Raw genomic sequence first — 21,169 nt, 5'->3', positions numbered from 1 at the left:
AGCTGATTTCTTCTTAAAGCTTGGTTGGTTTCTAATAAAAAATGATTTTCAATGTCTTTTGGAAGTTAGTTTGGTTCAAATCATGTGCTATCAAGCATTTCTCTGATAAAATATCTTGAGATAGCAATCGGGTTCTATCAAACTCCAAAGGCTCAAGTCCATACAAACAACAAAGTCCACTAAACTGACCTTTTATAACCCTTCTATTTGCACAAAATCTAATCAGCATAGAAAAGATGGATAATGGCTTACTATTAATTTTTATGATTGTAAGATAAACAGATAGAATGTCATCTGAGAATTTCTAAAGAATTTAAAATCTGGATGTTATCACTAATTGGTTTATAAAAAGATACGTGCTTCACCCCACCAGGAAAAAAGTGAACATTTTGCGGTACACCTTGTTAGCTGATAGTTAAAAAGGATGAACCACATACATGTATGTGAAAAGCAGAGAAGTGTTCTTTGATGTTGGAAATCCCCAAAGGAACTTTTTTTTTATTAATTGGGCATAATTTAGGTTCGAAATTGCAGTTTTCCCATTCCAAGTGGTAATTTTTTGGTTTATGCTTGACCTTTTGATATATATGGCTTTTTATCGGCAAGGCATAGTGAATACTTTTTTTGGGGGGGGGGGGGGATGCTCATATTGAGTGAGAAGCAAAAAGGATATTTCATAGAGCCCTTGAAAATCAGTGTCCTTGAATAGGTTGAAATGTTATTTATCAAACATTTTTTTAGAAATGTTTTACAAATTCCTTGATTTCGGAATGAACTTCTCACCTGCATGTCCGAGGAAAGCGTTTCATAGATGTCTTTGAGGCAGTACCAGTTCTTACGGCCCAGGGTGAGGGCTACGCCGGGGAGGCTATAGGCACAATGTTTGGCGATCTCTGTATCCACCGCCTGAGCTATCCTGGGGTCCGTCATCGACAGGTAGTTCTCCAGGAGCATGTGCGGAATCACGTCTTGCTGTTGGGTGAAGCAGGGAAAAAAAAATATTTAAAAAAATTACAGGGGCTACTTTTCGAGTTTGCTTGCATGAAAATAACACTCTTTAATTTGTTTTGTATTGAACCCTTATGCAAATTTTGGGGGACTCTTTTATGACTTTCGGGGGGTACTTCACCCTGAGCCCCTGTGTATTTTTCCCCTGGGGTGAAGCAGATATCACATATTCTTTATTATTCAGGGACATTTGAAGAGAAGTTTGAGTTTCGAAATAGATGAAATATTGGGAGCTTTCTATATTTTTCTCAATGTCAGTTTGAAAGAATATCCCGGTGTAAATTTCCCCTGAAAAGGACTGCTCTTCGAAAGCCCTCATATCTGAAATGTTACGAGAAGAAGCTACAATTTCGGACCAACTGTTATGCCACACATGAAGCTCCTTATCCCCATTTCTGTGTGCAATGCAGATGATTTTCTTGTAGTAATTTGTTTCATTTTGGGAATTCCCAACACTTTTCAGTGTACATCAATGAAAAAATCCCATCAATTTTGTGTAAATAATTTTACGTCACATCAATTTCATAGAATAAATGTTTCACATGAAACGTTCACATCCCTCATGTGACAAACAAGTTTTTAACAATCAGATGAATAGAACAGTGATTGGCCGGGTGAAACCCTCCAACATTTCTTAATCATGTTAACGAGCAATGTTCTTGTCATGCTTCTCCGCAAGGTTGAAAATGTGTTTGGAGATGTGTCTGGCCAATTATGTTTGGACAGATGTTTTTCAGCCTTTTCATTTCTTTCATTTACCTTGTCTGCTATCCTATCAGAATCATTCATTTTCCATTATTATCACTTTCCTTGTGAGTATAAATTAATGTTTTGTCACAATTTCCTCTCCTCAATTGCATAAGAATACATGACATTATAAAACTTAGGATGATCTGGAATTTCGACATGGGAAGCTCTTGCCTAACTTGCCCCCAAGTCTGATGTAGCTACCAATGGACAAGTGATAGGACCATTAGGACAATTTTACGACAGCTGTGTTACTTGCAAATAGACCTTATCATAGCTTACTCAGAGGGTGAAGAGAAAAATGGGGGGGGGGGGGGAGGTGGAAAAGGGAGAGAGAGAGAGAGAATGCTTACTTTAGGTGAAACCTGGTTGAGAGAAGGTTCCACTTCAGCCCATTCATTGAGCTCTTCTTCCTCTTCTAGGACACCATTAACAAAGGACAGTGTCTTGTCATCGATCCTCTGCTCTAGGGTCTGTGTACTGGGTAGGTGCATCACCATCTCAGTGATGTCGTTGGCCTCACTGACATCAGCAGTGTGAAGCTTCACGTTCCCATCCGCCTCCGTCTGCTCCCCGTCATTGCTCTGCGACGACGAAGCGGCGTCTTCCCCGTTGCCCTCTAGGTTCATCTGCGATATCGTCTGCACCAAGTCCTGGATGTCTTTCTTCAGTTCTTTGGATTCGGCGCCCTCGCCTGACGCTGGGTTGTCATTGTCCTCATGCACAGCCTCCGGGCTGCTGATACCGGAATCGGGCAATGACTTCTCTGCGGCGCCCGTATTGCTGCTGCTGCTGCTTCCCATTGCAAACTGAGTAGTACTTGTAAACCTATCATCTTTAGTCCTAGAGTCATCCTCACTGTCTTTCGAGTCCTGCGACGATGTTTCTACCGATTCCATCTCGATGGTTTCCCCTTTATTTTCCTCTGTCGCTTTTTCCTCCTTCGCCTTTTCCTCTTCCTTATCAGTACTTGATTTTTTCTTTCCTCCTGTCCCAAGAACCGGCACTGGCTGTCGCCAGAATAGAAAAGAACTATACTCGGGACTATCATCATTAGCGGGCGGTTGCCCATCGCCTACTTTGAAGTTTAATTCCCCAACCCCCTGGTGTAAAGTCTTTCTGTCACGGCTGGTACTTTGTTCGTTACTTGCGCCGTCTTTGTTCGAGCGTGAGTTACTGTTGCTGCGTTCATCTATAACCATGTGCTCTGCTAGTCTATTATCTGTATTATTGGGATAGTTATTTGTCTGTTTGTTGCTAGTGATATCGTCGTCTATAGGCACTACGCCAGCTACTTGGACCGTTCCGTCTGCGTTGTACAAGAGGTGAATGCCTGATATACTGGGGTCAGCAAACGTCGAGATGAAAGGACCTAAAGCTTGAAACGCTGCCATTCGAACCTTCAGAGGGGGGAGAAATGGAAAAGGATCAATGTGAATTGAGAACATGAAATGATAATCTCTAAGGATCAATCATTAAATACAGAAAAGTTGGAAAACACGTAAAAAGCTTAAAGTTCATTACATGTGCAGAATGGTCCAAAACAATTGAAATGATAATTTGTCCTCCTTTGTCCAATGCTTATTTCATCACTTGAGACCAATAAATAGAGTAATGAATAAAATGTAAAGCTCCACACTTTAGTTTTTAAATGGGTATTAGACAGACTTGAACAAATCAAAGAAGCCTTTTTCCCTTCCCTAAAGCCCTTTCAGAATGAAAAACTAGTATTGAGGTCATTTTGATTTCTTTTTTTGAAGGCCATGTGCCTTCCTACTCGTTAGTGACAAGACTTGCCTGTGATTTAATCAAGTTTTTTTTTTAGTGTGAGGGGGGATTCAAGCCCTGGAAGAAGAAAAATACAGGGGATACAGAGTATACTCTAATAAAAAATCATCTGGGGAAAAAAGTATGTGTGTGTGTAAGTGTGAGCACTGCCCTTACCCATCTAGACTGATCCCGCAGCAGATGGACGAAGAGATTAGAGAGTTCCCGCTCTCGTTTAGGCTTGGATGTGGCCCATGATACCGTCATAAAGCACTCTGCACAGGCTTTCCTTACTCCCCATACACCATCCTCGCACAGTGCTTCAAACCTTGGTAACTGTAAATGAGAAAGAGAAGAAATGAAAATGCAAAATGTTAATTTTAATGGGGGCCGTATGTGACTTAGGGTTGGCCCTTTACACTTTGGGGAGCGTTCTTGGCATCCCTGCACAAAATTTCAAGCTTGGTAACCGCACATCACTTAATTTCTTATCAAGACAGGAACAGCTTGAAGTAATAGCTACAACACCTTTAGGAAGCAATCTCTATAGGAATCGCTCACTCCTAATTCAGTATTCTCAGACAGTGCTTTAAGCCTTGTAATAATACATCACACACAAGGGGGGGGGGAGACCTGGGATGTTTTGTAGATCTCAAGCCACTTTCGTAATATTGCTTGTCTTTGAATTAAAAGGCACCGTTACCTCGACCCCAGCAATGTGCAGTCTCGCGCTACCTATCACTTTACTGTTTCTCTCATGTTCCAACTTCTCTGGCTCGTAATCAAATTCCCTTCTGAAATTTATCCAGCCTTCCCGAGGTTTACACCATCGGCTCCTGTGCAACTAACAAATTCAATTACCACGACCCTAACGACCCACCGATCAATAGATACCAAAATAACAGCTTTCGTTTGAGTTACTAGTGACTGGAGTGATGTGTATGTGAATGTGTCTGCACTCAATGTGCCATCAATAGGACCAGTCAAACCAGTGAAAAATCAATGTAAGGCATAATAGCACGCAAGAGTTCTCAGCAATACTATTTTAACACAAACAGATGAAAAAGGATAACAAATCACTTTCATTGATATCCCTTATATCACATTATAGCCTAAGCATTGACAATGAGGGAGTTTTGTTTTATGAATGACTCTTTTCTCTGCTACCAAAGCAGCATTATTATTGCCAGCGGAATTAAGAAAGTGCATGTTACTCTTGGTCAGCTTATTACAATTACAAAGACTGAGAGAAAAGCACAGGAAACAAACTAAATCTTCAAATATGGAGCGGTCAAACAGAAGCTATACGAGCCCATATCATGTTTTTACTTTAAAAATTTATTTAAAGTAACCAAAAAGATAAACAAACATTTGTCTTTTCAATGATTTATTAATAGAATTCTGCATGACTGACTTAAAGGAATAGACTTTTAAAATGAATGAATGAAACTCAAAACAAGACCTTGGATGCCTCTAGGAGCCCTAACAATATGTTTGCATATCATTGCTTGGGGGCTAAACCAATTTCTTAAAATAACACAGAGACACAAGTAATTCATTTCACTGCCATTTGAACCATGTGTGTTCATTCTAATTTCAAGGGGAAACAGTGGGGTCACAAATATGCAGTTGGTTCTAGGAATGACTAGGAACATTGAATGGTGACAATGAGGTAGAAGGGGGGGGGGGTGTAAAGATAAGAGGAAAAATTAAAGCAAGCGAAAAGACTGAGAATGTAGAGTGGGGGAAAAAAAGCTCTTGGACAGAAAATACAAGCTTATAAATAAAGAAAAATAGTATGATGGTTACTAACATTTATTAAAAAAAAAAAAAAGTTATCATTGTTTTAATATTTACTACTTTATTTTGTTGGGGAGGGAGATGCATGGTCAGTAGCAGTTGCATGTTTTATATCACTATACAACAGCTCAAGCTTTTAGTTGATTCTTTTTGTGAAAATGAAATCAAGTCTGATAATTTGTAGCTATCTCAAGATCAATCTAGCAATGAAACAAAAACATTTTTGCTGTCTTCATCAAAATCTATGTCAATCTGTTCAAGTTTGGAAATACCCAGTTTTCTTGTAAAAGGAAGGCAAAGAAATCAGATCATAGTTTTTTCAACCTGGCACCGGTGACACCAGTGTCTGTCCCGACCTTACACAGGGTAATGACCCCTTGCTATTATTTTTCATTTGTTAAATGCTGCATTTTGTGGAATGCCAACCTTGCATGCCTGCCCAAGGGAGCCACGTTTTCAATCAGTAATGAAAACTCTGGTATGTTTGTTTTATGCATATGACAGTCCAATATGTTCTTGACTGGACCTTACTGGAATGACCACAAGGGGTCAGGTTACCTTCTCAGTGGTCATGGTCAATCTCACTAATGGACACCAAACTGATATGAAGGCAAGATAAACTGGTATCAAACCAAAATGTCACTCCAAGCAGAATTTTAAAGCTTCAATTTGGAATAGAGCAATTGATCGTGAAATTTGTCTTAGGAAGAATTTTTTTTTTTTTAAAAGACTGACAAATTTTTTCTTACAGAAGATCAATTTCAGTAATTTGTATGGCACTGACAACAAATAATATTGCACAGGATGTGCCTTTTCTTAAGAACTGGTAACATTTGCCATTTCATAATGATTTTGGGGAGATTTTTATACATTTTAGCCCTACTTCGACTCGTGTTTTACAAATTTAATGCAAATTCTTACCAAAAGTTTCTCAGTTGCTTCCTCTCCAACAACACTGCAAATGTCACCAAAGTTTGCAGCACAGACCTTTCAAAGAACAAAACAATTCCAAATCAATATAAATGACTTTGAAAAAATAAGGCGGCATTTTCTGTCTTCTAAAAATATCAAAGAATCATACATCCTACCAGAATTAATTTGAGAAATGTATCAATGGGGTAGGCCAAGCAGGAATTACATAAATCAATGCCTCTGCCAAGTACTTTCATAGAGGAAGCTTATTACAAACTTCAACTTCAGCATTTAACCCACATGAAACTAATCTCACAGCTCTTACTATTAAACCAGTTTCATGCAGACATTTTGCTATGACAATATCAAGGAGAAAAAGGATATGGTCAAATTATACCTAGCAAAAACATTTCCTCATGGAAACATGGGCTTGTTTCAATAATACATCTCGAAAGAAAACAATATAGGAGGAAGTATAAACTAAAATTTGAAGTGTGTGAAAGTGGTTGCTGATCAATAGTGTGAGATGATGAAAGGAGTTTCACATCCTTTTTCCTGAGCTATTTAATGGCACATGTGCTTGAGAAGCAGAAATGGGTACTGGATATAATGAACATATCTGACATTTTTATGGATGATAAGTGGTAAGAAAAAAAGCTTCGCTATGCAGCGGATTCTATTTCACTTTCATTCATGATAGGGTTGGGAATTCTTAAAGGTAAATGCATTTTGAATACACATTTTGCTTTAGTAATATTAGGAAATAAATAGGATAACTCTCTCCAATAGAAAATGGTACTTTAGAAAGCAAATTTAATCCTTTCAAACAAAACTACAAAGCAATGAAACCTCAGTCACACTGATAAACTACACTTAATTCCAAGCCCAACTGATTCTGAGCGATTAGGTTTAATAATCTTTTTATTGAGGGGGGGGGGGGGGGAAGGGTCGATCTATTGTCGATCTGGTGTCTGCCATGTTGTTGTGAGTAGAGTATACTAACTGCAGATAATTATAACTCACCTTTCGTATATGAAATAAACTGTCTTTGCACAATTCAGTAAACTGGGGTAGAAAGTAATTCTCTGTTATGTCTTTGCCAACGAGAGGTGCAACTTTGCTCATCAGCTATAAAACAAAGAAATGGGAAGGATACAGAAGGAAAAAAAGATGAAGACAGAGAGAGAGAGATGAATATGAATATGAAAATGAGAAAAGGATTTGGGTAGAGAGCAGAAAAAAAGATTTGGGTTAATTATTTATATTGAAATATCTTTAGGCCACTAAATGATAGTAACAAATTTTTTAAGCACCAAGTCTTAAATCTAGTGAAAGCATTCTCCTTCACAAGTCTCATACTAGAATTAGTTACTTGTAAAGTGAAGAAACTGCAACAAATATAGAGTTTACACTGTATCAAAAGATACAATGAGCTTCGTCGAGTGAGAGTAACTATCAAAATAGTCTCCTTTCAACAAACAGTCTTGCCAAGCATTAACAAGGCTTCCTATCTTTCAGCTTTAATGAGAAATTTGAATTCGAGTTTGAGCGAGCTCCGATGCAAGCTCCTGAATAAATTCAAGTCGTTCATCGTAGAAAGCTGTTCATTGGATTGCACACCAAAATGAAAAGGGCATATGGGCAGAGGCCGATCAGAGGCATCTGTCATCGATGGGTGCTGTATGTCGGTCTTTGGGGAGGCCTTAATTATGGATAATATTGGCAGAATAAGCTCTGTGGTACTTAGACCAGCATTATTAACTGCTCAATGAACGCAACTACACGTCTCCCTCTCCTTCTGGAGGGCAACATGAATGCTGTAGACAGACATGGGGATACCTATTTGTTTTTTTAGATCTTGACAGAAATGCATCGATAATAAGACTACGAACATGCATGAAAGAAATATAAGTGAAGCTGCCATTTTCTTACAAAGGAAAAGGACAGCAGGCTTAGTAGAAGTTGATGTTGCAATTAAAATAGGAGTCAATACAATAGAACATAAAATGAAAGGTTTACAAACATTACTGAGACCTGTGACCACTAACCGATCATGATTTCATAAATTTTAATTAAAAAAGATGAGTATGACAAAGAGAGCGAAAATAACTGTTTTCTTTTCAAATTAACAATCATCTCACAAGCATAGACTGCATTTATTTTCCCCAACTAGAAAAACAATGCTGAATATATCATGATTAAAGGAGTAAGGCTACAGAACAATGCTTACATTGCAAACTTCTACTCCAATTTTCATAATTGAATCTTCGTGGCTTGGAGCAAGACGACGCGACGCTCAGGCAGGTAGTAGATGTAATAAGTATCCACCAGGGGAAAAACAGAATAGTGAGATTGTTTTGTGATAGTCAAATCTCACTACCCATGTCTTTCACTCAGGGAACACCGATTCTGTGAATTGTAATCATGAAATGAAGTATCGCAGGCACGAAGGTTCCAATCCAACAAAATTGTGGAGATGCCTTTTTTTTTTCTGGCATCTGCTGGTGTAGCCGGCATTATGCAGGATTATGGCACTGTGAGAGTGGATGGACGTGGAGGCCTATGCAGTAGATCTAGTGGCTTGTTTGAAGAACACAGCCTGTAAATATCAGCTTGATGTAATTGTAATGGCTGTCTACAATGAGATTGTGTTGCACCGCTTTAGGTGACTTTATAAGTATACAAGATCCTTTCCATAAATCTTGATCAGTCACAGTGGTTCCTTTTTCTTCCAGTTCAATCCAAGATAAAAATAGCACATGATAACTATTCACATCAGAAGTGCAAGTCTATCTTCCCCCATTTTAGGACTCGTGCATTTTGATGTCACACCAATTCTTCAGAATGAAAAAACAGGTGATCCAAATGAAACACTTAAATGCAAGGCAATGTTCCAGACTAGTTCCAGTAGCATCCTCATTAGGTGCAAGAAATGCAGAAGAAGTCATTTCCAGTGAAAGCACTGCACTGTTCAAACAAAGCAAGGCAGCTAGCAGCAGCTCATTTTATGAGTAGACTATCGGAATGCAATGTCCTCTCCTTGATCTCACGAACATACACTCCCATCCAGTAATGTGACCTCAATTTCTCAGTTCTCATCCACTAAAATACTGGAGAATGGTCATATTCGCCTCCTTGTCCTCCATGTGAAAATGAGAAAGTGGTAACAGTGAGCACATCTCCACATCTGTACTGTGCATGCATCTCTCCTTATGGCTAGGCTGCAATGCCTTTGTGTGCATATGTGTGTGTACTGTGTGAGGGTCCTATGTGATAAGTGTGCTCTTGCCCCTGTACTGTATGCTTGTGTGTGTTATAAAGTGAAAGTGTGTTTTCGTGTGCAGCATGCAAGTTTGAGCGGGAAAGATTGCTTGGGTGCATGCATATCAGCTGTGCAGACTAGGAGGCTACCAAGTGAGAGTTATGTGTCTCCAATACATACACACACCACACACAGATGTTTGGTGTGTGAATAATTCATTTTTTTATGCAAGATTTTTCTTATCTTTTGTTGTATTCAAAGGCCATCTTCTATAAAATCAGGACTCCAATGATATGCTCATGCGCACACATCTGCAAGAAGCCTTAAAACATCGCCGCCTGAGCTCAATCATCCATAAGATAAATTGAATAAAAAATATATTCAAGAGAGAATTAATGACTTGATTTACAATGTCTCAAGGCGACATATTTCATAGAATTAATAAAAAAAAAGAAATATATACTGAACCGAAGGCAAAAATAAAACTAGAAGGAAGGGCTTCATGCATGTTTATAAAAATTCATTTCTGAAATGCTTTATGCCTCAAATTAAGAAGAAAAAAAAATAATTTAAGATCCTCTATCATATTCAAAGTCACTGCATGTTCTAAAAAGCTATATTTATGATGTGAAAAGAAGATATATTTTCTTATCATCCATTTGAAAAGATAAAATTGGACACTGGATACTTCCATTCCATTTTTAAAATGTCAAATCACAGACTTGTAAAATATTAACCCACATTTAGAAATTTCAGACTTTGTTTTCATGAGTTTCCTACATTGAAACATAACCTTCCAAATTATGAATTAAAGTCAAAAAAATAAATAATTGTAGGATGAATTTCGTCCAATTTTCCTCCTCTTTAAAGCAAAAAAGTTTGTCAGTTAAACATCGTGCCAAATTTGGGTTGTACTTGTTGATGTGGATGCAGATCAAGCACATCTGTCATCGAAACTCCCAAGTAACAACATATCTTCAAGTTCAATAAAAAAACGTTTCCTTCAGACATTTGGAAACAATCATGTTCCCTGACGAATGCATAACTCGCATCCAGCAATGAGCAAAGCGCCCCCATCTTCCTCCGGTCACATAATATCCTAGAATAACAACGTTTGTTGAGACTGTAATAGAAAACATCAGACAGCATACTGATTTGACTGCCTGACCTCCTGGCTCTCTATCTCTCTCCTCTAACCCACTTCAGACTATACCAAAATTCACTTAAAAACAGTGTAGAGTTCATAAAAGAACGTTTTTAATCCTGCGTCGTATTTAATGAAACGTCATATAGCGAAATGTAGGTTTGAGCATCCTTTTGCACTTAAATGAGGGTCCCATTATCGTCTGAGCATGGTGAAAACTTTATAGGTCAGGGCTTGTGAGCCTTCACCACAGTTGGCTGGAAGCCATGTCATCTGATTTCTTCTAAATTTGTTTCTTTTCTTTATGCAATATTTCCCTAATCTATGTTTTAATCCAGTGTATATGCCCCTTTCACATTCAATTCTTAACATGACGCTTCTTTATACGACTTATATATAATTTTCTCTAGTGTGAGTAGGTCAGCTATCTCACACATCTGATTCCCACACATTGAAATTGATGGGAGTGCACTTTGGCACTGCCACGCTGGAGCTGATAAACTACACTAGTCTGCACACATAGACTCTATATTACACTTAAAGATTAAGTTGAGTTCTGGTTTTGCGATTGCTTTAGAAAGAAATGTTTTGGAATCGATCAGAAAAGGTTGATCAAAAGAATTGGTGTGTACAACACTTGAATCATCGAATTGATAAGAAAATAGGCACATACAGTCTTGTCACTGTACACACAAAGATGTATATGGAACTACCCAAACATGTGGCATAAAAATCAGGCCTTATTTTTAAGCTGTTACTTGTTATATTTTGAATATGAAGGCATTCGAAGAGCCATGCTTTTCAGGGGACATTTTTACTCTGATGTTCTTCCACACTTGCATAAAAGCAAAGATAACGCTCACAAATTATTTTTCACCTCTCTCCAGAACTCAACCTTCTCTTTAAACACTGTTCCACAAAGCCAGGAGCCAAGCCCAACTCTTGTCAGTCTCTGGCAGTGTCAGTAGCAACTATTGTACAACGCCTATGTAGCGCAGTAGACAGTGCAGCCTTCGTAGTCTTACAACTCGCTGAATCAGACACTCGGTTACATATGATGAACAACAAGGGTTTGTTTTTGCAGACTATCGCTAATAAGAGCAGCCCACCTCCCTTGATATCGCAATCACTTCTCAAACATTCCAATACCAGGCCAGGATACAATGATGCATATCATTAACAACTTTGGGGCGGGGTGGGTAAGGAGTAGCCGAACTCTTGAGGTCACAGGGGACGATGATAATTCAAATTTGATAAATACTTTTTTTTTTTCTAAAGCAAATAATCAGTGGTCTAAATTGATCTGTATGGATTTCAAAATGTTTTTCAAGACTACAACCTTGGTTTTAATGACACATTTAATATTCAATTCAGTCAAAATATAAGACAATTTGAATTGACAGTCCTGGCACCCATTTTGCAAAGAGTTACAATTGATTCAAATGGATTGCAACTTGATATTAAAGGTAAAGATCAGTACTGGTCATGCGATAGCATTATGAAAGAAACATTGTGTGTACTGCAAGGTTCTGGAATCATCAAAATGATAAGAAATTTGGCCCAGTCTTGGTAGTTACAAGCACTGTACACAGAAAGAAGTATATGGGACTACGTGACACATGCTCGATATCTATTAGGTCCAAATAGATATAATAATTTACCAAATATATCAATTAGTAGGCGGTTTCCCGACAAAATTTGTTTTATCACATATTAGTCAAAACATATTCTTTCACATGATTGGTAATAAGACTTCCATTTCATCTTTTGAGAGGGGGGCGTTTCCAAAACTGGTCTTTACCTTTAATCGTAACTCTGTATTAAAAAGAAGTTTGTCACTTAGTAATTTATGGGAGGACTTGCAAAGAATCTGAATCAATTCTAACACTATCCCAGGTTACAATCCGAGAATCGTAAATGACATTTTGTTGTATGTATGGAAGAACACACCATATGTTTTTTTTGTTTTTTTTTCTTTCTGTTTTTATTGTTTTTTCTGAAAAATTAACAGAGTAAAAGCAGCAATATAAAATATAATATCATCTTAAAACTACAAAACAGGCACGCACTCATGCACCCATAAACACGCACACACACACATACACACGCACACTCACACTCACATATTTTCCCAGAGGGCAAGTTTACATTTCAAAAAGCCGATGAAGATGTTAATGACAACAGAGCTTTGCAAGACTACTCCTAAATTTCAGTTAAACTTGATAGACCATTTAGAACACACCATATGTTGGTGCTCTGCTGTGCAAGGTTTACACAAGATGAAATATTCACCATAAAGAAATTTAATCATGTAACACCATGATACACTTGTGAACTGCTCTGCATTACAGCTTGTAATCATCAGAAAAGTACAACAATCAAATTATTGACAGAACAACATTTACAAAAGACTGATCACATATTTATCTTTAATTCACAGACACAAATATTCAATTACACATTTTGTTAATGGTTACAACCATCTTTATATCTTATTGGAACAGATGATGTCTGGAAATGAATGAGAGGAGAAAATGGATGGCAAAATGAAAGAATAGACTTACTGCAACAGCCTCTGTTCTGTAGTCATCTGAACTGTCTTGACTGGACAACTGGACAATGACTGGACACACCTGATCTTCCATGTCGTGTCTCCCTACTAACTCCTGTTCTAGTAAGACTAGCAATGCCGCTTGACTTGTCTTCCGAACCTGCGAGAACGAACATCGAGAGAAACATTGAGCAACATATTTTATAAGCTGAAATTCAAGCTATGCACAATATTGCACACAATACATACTACAATCATAGCACATCCAACTTCATTTCTTTAAATTGGATGATATATTTGAAAGTATAATAGATGCACATTATCTATCTCAGATTAACTTATTATTCTCATCAAAAATGTGTATTAAAAATATTAAAAAAAAGAGAGAGAGCAATATTATTGTCTTAGAAATAAAAATTTATGCCTAGTTTATGTACAAAAAAAATAATCATGAAACTATACTATTGTATGAGGAGCAAATGCCTTTGAATCTTCCATTTGCTCATAGGCATTGAACGAGTAAAATCTCAAGCGGGAGCAATATTTCTACACGGATAGATGAACACAATCTTGAAGGCTACACACACTCCAACGCACAACAAGGAGCTTCTATCAAACGCAAGAATCCATCTTAATTCAAGGCCTGATCGCTCTGCCAGACAGCCAGCGCCATTTTCAAAAGTAAAGGGGGTTCAAAAAGTTAATGAGATGCATCGCAAGCATATTCACTGCATCTCTGGTAGAAAGATATTGAGAGAGCCTCCCGAGAAGGGAGAATTAATCTCCTCAGACATTCTCCAACCGCCGAAATTGGCCGCGGGCTAAATTGAGTCATTCTTTTTGATCATTCCTTGGAGTAAATCCTGTTTATCCATCATGGCGGACAGCCCCTATGTTCTGCTAGAGCGCGAGTGTTTAAGAGGACCTCCATCAGGGGTAGTGGAGTATAGTCCTGCTTTATGACGCACTTTCGAGCTGCACTGCAGGAATATTTACCATATTAAACCTACTGTAGGAATATATCATGGAATATTTCCCCACTCGTTGCAGGGAGACTCATGTTTTGCTATTCATGTCGTTATTTAAACACCCACGTCCTCAAAAGGCAATATCCAATATTAATGCATGTGTTAATGCCATACTTTCGTCACATCTGCTCCACACATTAAGCATTACGCTTGAAAACAACTCAAATGTGACGTCAGTGACAGCTATTTTTTTCTTTAGTTTTGCTTTGTCTGGCATAAAAATCATGTTAATTATGAAGCTGGATGGAGAAATAGCAATCTGCATCAAACTGATATAACAAATGCATTATGTTCAACTTTAATGACACTTATATCATCTACATCCATTGAACTGAGCGTGTCAGCTTCAGTCTTCACTTTTATGTACACTCTGTATTCTGTGGAAACAGAAGAGTTCAGAGTTTTCTGTGCTTTTTATAAAGCATTTGAAGTCGACTACGAAAATCAGGTAACCTTTAGGTTAAACATGAAGGAAGTTGCTTTCTTATTCTTTTAAAGCCCCACTGTCCTACTTGTAGCTACTTGCTCCCTCTATATAGAAAACTTCCCCAATCGGTGCCGTTGATCCCCCATGATCCTCTTTTTCTTATGTTAGTTGAGAGCCGAGTTAATGAGATAGCCAACAGTCAGTGACCTCGCTGGGTGGTCTAATCCCTTCTGGCCCAGTAGTATTGATGGTCTTTAATATAAATATATGAAATTTCCTTCCTCCCAAAATAACAATTTTTTAAAATGCTATGTGCCATTAATCTTGAATTTCAGATATACATATTTGATATACATTCAGTCTGATTTCCCCTTCCCCTTACATCTTTCTCCCTAACTCTGCAATAGTGCTGCACCATCTAGGATGCAACTAGTTTTATTAGCACGGAATGAGGCCGATTTAACTTGTGACAGGTGTAACCAGCCACATGCTGGGGAAGGGCTAAGGGTGAGGTCATGTTTGGATTTCTTGAAACAAGAGATTGCTTTCTTTACGCCGACAAATAATTCTAATATTCTCAGCGATGAAGATGTGATTATATCACAAATAAAGATGTAACATAGTTTCTAAAACTCGTGTCAAATTCAGAATCATATTGATCAGAAGAAATGAGATAGTTGACTCAAAAAGTTTTTTTGATAGGAAAGAGGGATTTCAATACAGCAATTTCAATCTAGTTAACAAAGGAATTACTCATACCCCTTGTAAATTTCATGAATTTTTTATGCGAATCGGTTGAATCAGGCCTTTGTTTAATACTTTTAGAAAGAAGGTTTAATATGTCACATGCTCAAGAAACATAAATCAGGACATATCAATTACTCAAATACTTTCAAAATTACAAAACTTGGTAAGGGTCTAGTATGAATAATTTAGTTGATATCCAAAGCTGTTGAAGAGCTTTGTGGTGCTAAATGGTTCATTGCTCTGGTGTTACTTTCTTTTCACTGGTTCACATGATGAATCAAATTATACAAAATAAGAAAAAAAAACAGAACAGAACAGAACATTAAAAGGGTATCCCATTACAATGGGGGGGGGGGGGGGGCGTCAGAAGGGATTTCCCCTCGGCTAATGAGCTCATGCATGTACAACATGACTGATAAAACATGAATTTGATTTATGCATCTGTTTATCAACATGACAAGGTTTTAGACAACATTCATAAAGCATATCTTATCAACACAGCATGTGACATGTAGACAAAACAATAACATATCTTTATAGGGGATGATGGAAAAACACTTGGAAGAACTAATCAGAAGATGTAGCATTCAAAGAAGAGAGATGATTCTTTTTTTATTGGCAGGTAGATAGATTAGTGACTGCATATCACTTTTCCGCAATATCAAAAGTTGGCTTGAGAGAGAGAGAGAGAGAAGTTCATTGACTTCATAAAAGTTCAACATTTTAACCTGTCTGGTTGTAGCCATTTCTCTAGTATCTCTAGAATGGACGGAGAGTAAAGGCTTGAACTGATCACCAGACACAATCTAAATTCTATGAATTGCTGAAGCAATTACTGAAGAAAAATATACAAAGGGAAAGGAGAGAGAGATTTTGCTCAAAAAGAGCTCTGGAGAAAATACAAATTTCTCTCAGAATAGGGCAGAAGAAAATAGCGCATCAAATTTAGCAGGAATGTAACCTGACTAGGAATACAACATAAAATGTAAGAATGTATTATATGGGAAGGGAAAGTGGAAAGTGCACAGTTCAAGGGAGGGGTGTGGACTGGCAAGCAGCATCTATGACAACTTAACATAGATAGTGACAACATAGTGGCTGGGGAGAAGGAAGCTAGAATATAACATATGTTTGAGAGGGTGGGGTGGGGAGGGGAGGTGGTTGGGTGGTAACTATGACAACTCCTCCAGGGTCCTCCTCCACCACAATGATGACGATGATGACTACATACCTGGTTGTTTGTATCGGTGAGGTAGCGCACCACCGTGGGTAGGATGTAGTCCTGGATGGTGGATGGGAAGAGATGCTGGTGCTCGTGGCACAGCATCGCGATGTGCGGTATCTGCTCCATCAGTTCTGCTCGCACCATCGGCTCTGCGGGAATATTCATGAGAGGGAAGGAGGATGGGTAGGTTAAGTTAATGCATTCTCACCATCAACAAGCAAAAGGTTTCAACCCGTTCGCATCTTCAAGTATTTTAAGGGATGTTCTCCATCTGCAGATGGTGCCTAAGGAAGTGCTTTAAGAATTAACAACTAGCATTACAAGAAAGGAAAGGTTTAATCTTTTAATATGATATCTCCCTTCCTCTTTAATGTTTTTTTTTTTTAACTAGGAATAGTAAGAACCGTAAACACCGTTCATTTGAACCTTCCTCTAATAAAGGGATCAATAGCTCTATTAATGTCTAACAGGGGAAATCGACTAGTACTCCATTTCCAATATGGTTTCAAATTTCACAAAGTACCAAAGAAAAAAAGAACATAAACCTAGTTACGGTAGTATGTATTGTCTACACTTGATCCTTATAATGATTGCCTGGTTTTTTTTAATACACGCAGAGCATAATCATATAATTAACATATGTTTTAGGGACAGTGATTAGAGAGAAGGGCTCACAAGTGGTCGTCAGCCAAAGAATCTTGTGGATACATAAAACAAAATTTCATAGCGCCTTGAGTCTAACTTTATCAATGTCTTGATATGATAGGAGCAGCCATAGTAGAGGGTTTATGGAGATGAGTGTACAGAAAGTCTCCAGTCTTACCATTGAGACATTTTTCTGCTACACATACAACTGACAAGGGTTTGTTCATGTAAACTAGACTGAAAGCCAAGTCAGCATATAACCACCATCTTAACCAACAAGAACTACCTGCATATCTACAGTCATCAGGCTACCATTACCAGTTCAAAAGCACTAATCTTCGACATTCGATCCCTCTCAGCAGGAGTTTTAAGATATTGTTCAACAAATCAAACGGCAAGCAAAGGAGCATACTTCCTGTTTGTAAATGTGAAGTGTACTGTAACACTTACTATCAATAATGATTAACATCTTAGTCCTACACAGCATGAACAAAAAGCACTAGACATGATTAAATGTCCTTTCTTAAAGGTAGAAGCATCTACTGAAACTTCTGAGTGTATTCATCTGTGCGACTAATCGATATAGGAAGTTCCAATAAAAATGAATGTCTCTAATTGTACTCCATTTGATTGTTCATTACATATTTTATTCTGCAGTGTAGCACAATAGAAGTGTTCATCAACTCCATGTGTTTCTCCAAGTTACTTTTTTGCCCAAAATTCTTAAAACTGATAGTTTACTGCATCTATGTACAGTGGAAACTCATTATAACGAGGTCCTTGGGACCAAGGGAATTGCCTTGTTATATCAGGGTATTAAAACAAAAGAATATAAAGAGCTGGGACCAGCAAAATCACCTTGTTACATTATATCAGAGCGCTTTATACCGAAGTTTCAATGTAAATGTTTTCATAATGTACTATTTCCTCAAGCTGAAAATAGTTGTCCTGACAGTGAATATTACATCATGATAAGTCATTTCATAAGTCATCCTTTCTTCTTCCGCCCGATTATAGATTTTCTTTAGTCATATGTCCTAACATCCAATTCCCATTTCATGGTCTAGTAATGAATGCATAGATGCATACTAACCGATATCTTCCGATAAGTGACTCATAGCTTCTAACCCGGCTTCCCGATCATCTTCATTGTCGCAGACCGTTCTCAGGGTGTCCAGTAAGCCACGAGCAACCATTTGTCTGCAAAGAGAGAAAAAGGAATAAGATTATAAAAAGGGTGACTAGTAACAGAACTGAAAATAATTTGAAAACCACAGAACAGCACTGAATATTTTTAAAAAGACATTTATGCTTGTAACCAACTCATGCATGAAATATTGCGAATTGAAATATAATTAGGTTATAAGTATGTCATATAGGCTGGCAAAAGAAAAGAAAAGCTGACGCAGGGAAATTAATTCTTATAATCTTAACTCTCAAATAGGAACTCAAAGGAAATTGCTAGAAAATACATATTGGACATGCTAAGTACATTATGATTAATGGAATAAAAGGAAATACATGTGGATTAGAACACATGAGAGGTGAATTGCTCATTCAATATCTCACCCTTTTTTCACCCTTTTAAGTGCCTGAACTAAAACTAGCTAATACCAACACTCAAAAGTAAATTGACAGAAAGTACGACTTGGACATACTTAGTACCGGTAAATTAATGAATACTGGAAAAAAAGAAATAACAATATGTACATTAGAATGCATGAGGGGAGAATTGCTCATTCAATATCTCACCCTTTTTTCACCCTTTTAAGTGCCTGTCAATAAATCATACAAGTTTTGATTGGTATATTCAAGTATCAAATCCAATTACGGTACACAGCATCAATTGTACTTGAGGAAATTAAAGTGAGAAATGATGAAGCCCTCGCGGAGCTTCAAGTTTTGAGAGCAAATATTGACATACTATTCTCAGATAGGAAGAGGGAGGGGGGGGGGGGGTATTGAGCGATGAATTGGTATATGTAGATTAATGTGTAATGTATTTGTCTAGCACTTGGCTTCAGTCAACTCAAGACCATATTAATGGGGATATTTCATGCCTTCAGTAGCTATAACCTTCACATTGTGTGTGTTAGCTGAACAAAAAGAAAAAGGAGTGTACAGGAATACATATGAATATGTTATACACTGATCTTATCACATTTATGTCATAAAATATGTAGGTGTTCCATATTTTACTTCATATTTCATACTTTCCTCAAAGGAAACTAAGCCTTATTACATCTAGTAAAATAATTTGGAAAACCAAGTGTGGAGATATTCCATTAAATGAACTACCATACTCAAAATCCAGACTGCATATATTACTTGTTGCTATGACAGGCCAGGTTGTCAAGAACAACTTTTATTAATAAAGTATGCTTTAAATTTGAATATGTTAATAAACCGGCATATTGAAAAGTGGTCTATTATAGTCTATACTGAAAAGGGCATATAGATTCCCAGGATATCCTATGACCATGCCTACCAGACTATCCTCCCTTTAACATTGAAATGTAAGCAACTGCATACTTGAGGAAGGTTGACCTATGACCTCCGCAATAACAGCCAGCACACTCAAAGGATAATCCTAACTAGAGGGCTCAACCTCAAAAGCATGGAAAAGGCAAGTGAAAGATTGGTTTAGATGGTGACTGGTGAGGTCCAGTTTGGCAAAATGGAGGGAAATACTTCCTTGCATCTAACCGTGTAAGATCCATAACCATATGGACGGACCTCCATGTAATTGTAGAATCTTTGTAATTGTAGACCTAAAGTCATTTGAATACAAAGATAATCCTATGCTTCCTTCCATATGGATTGTCCTGTCCGGCAATGCACTTTGTATTGCACTTTCATAGACAATTTTTTATTTTTTTTAAATCACGATTTCCATACAATGAACAAGAGTGGGTAGTTTAAGGGATTTGAGTAAGTGAAATTGACAGTCATTTTCTTCATTTTCTTTTCAAAATTGGGTCTGTAGAGGGAGACTACACAGTAAACCCCAGCAAAGTCTTGAAAAGAAGGAAAATCTGAAGGACTCACATGACCCCCTTTCTAAGGTCATGACCTGGCTGAGGTGAGCAGCTGGTAAATGCATTCAATTCATTCCACCATCAAAAACCAGCCATCTCAAGACGGGAGGAGAGTGAGTGATTAGATTACAAGCAGCATGTGAAAGGAACTGTTGAAATCGCCTTTCAATTGCATTCTTGTACTGGAATAGAAAGCCCAACAATAGAAGAATTGAAGTTTGTAGTGCAGAAATGGGACCTAGTTTTAGTTTCTATTCAGGGTTCGCTATTCAAAGACTGGTTGGTCTCCAGAAAAGACATCATTATAAGTAGGTGGGTCTACGATCAGCAAAGGCACTTGCCCAATGATTCAATGCAAACAAAAATGTAAACCCAATTTTGTGCATTTGAAAATATTCATTCAATCCCGAATCCCCCAAACCTCCATACACATACACGTACACATTTTGGGAATCAACATTATATGAACTCAAGTACATTTAAAATCGTGTATGTTTGTACATTAAAAACATGCAGAGAAGCCTGGATCCAGACTATGACATCTAGACAGGAATGGTTATGAAGATGAGGGTGACCTTCAGATTGTCAAAACAAGTAGGATGAAGAAAAGAAGGAATAAAAGATGCAGGATGCAAGTGGCGAATCTTTGCCTTGAATACCGGTGTGCACAAGTTAAAGGTTAAAGGATAAAGGATTTAAGAAAAAAAAGATGGGGAGAGTGAGATAGAGGATAAGAGAAGAGGAAGTAAAAGGGGGAAACAGAGGGAAGAGAGAGAGAGAGTGATAGAAGAAAATGATGAAGAGGGGAGGATAGTATAAATAGAGAGAGAGAGAGAGAGATAGAGAGAGAGATATAGAGAGAGAGAGA

General features: G+C 37.7%; 1 protein-coding gene and 1 non-coding gene across 5 annotated transcripts in view; both read right to left on the bottom strand.

Annotated features, from left to right (window-relative positions):
- Positions 1-21,169, bottom strand: part of LOC576704 (serine/threonine-protein phosphatase 4 regulatory subunit 1) — a 42,892-nt gene that overhangs the window by 8,586 nt on the left and 13,137 nt on the right. For all 4 annotated transcript variants that reach the window (XM_030975867.1, XM_030975869.1, XM_030975868.1 and 1 more), the window contains exons 3-10: positions 18,357-18,463; positions 16,625-16,767; positions 13,205-13,351; positions 7,258-7,362; positions 6,244-6,309; positions 3,700-3,858; positions 2,109-3,155; positions 784-972 (exon numbers count right to left, since the gene is read on the bottom strand). In XM_030975867.1, coding sequence (XP_030831727.1) covers positions 784-972; positions 2,109-3,155; positions 3,700-3,858; positions 6,244-6,309; positions 7,258-7,362; positions 13,205-13,351; positions 16,625-16,767; positions 18,357-18,463 — 1,963 coding nt within the window. The remainder of the gene's footprint in view (positions 1-783; positions 973-2,108; positions 3,156-3,699; positions 3,859-6,243; positions 6,310-7,257; positions 7,363-13,204; positions 13,352-16,624; positions 16,768-18,356; positions 18,464-21,169) is intronic.
- Positions 8,547-8,647, bottom strand: Mir71 (microRNA mir-71). The gene has a single exon (NR_036399.1). It is a non-coding gene; the product is annotated as a microRNA mir-71 (primary transcript).

The sequence above is a fragment of the Strongylocentrotus purpuratus genome, unplaced genomic scaffold (genome assembly GCF_000002235.5).
Source record: "Strongylocentrotus purpuratus isolate Spur 01 unplaced genomic scaffold, Spur_5.0 spur5_scaffold_8, whole genome shotgun sequence".
NCBI classification, from domain to species: Eukaryota; Metazoa; Echinodermata; class Echinoidea; order Camarodonta; family Strongylocentrotidae; genus Strongylocentrotus; species Strongylocentrotus purpuratus.
The sequence above is the reverse complement of the archived record's forward strand: the minus strand, read 5'-3'. Positions and strand labels throughout refer to the sequence as shown.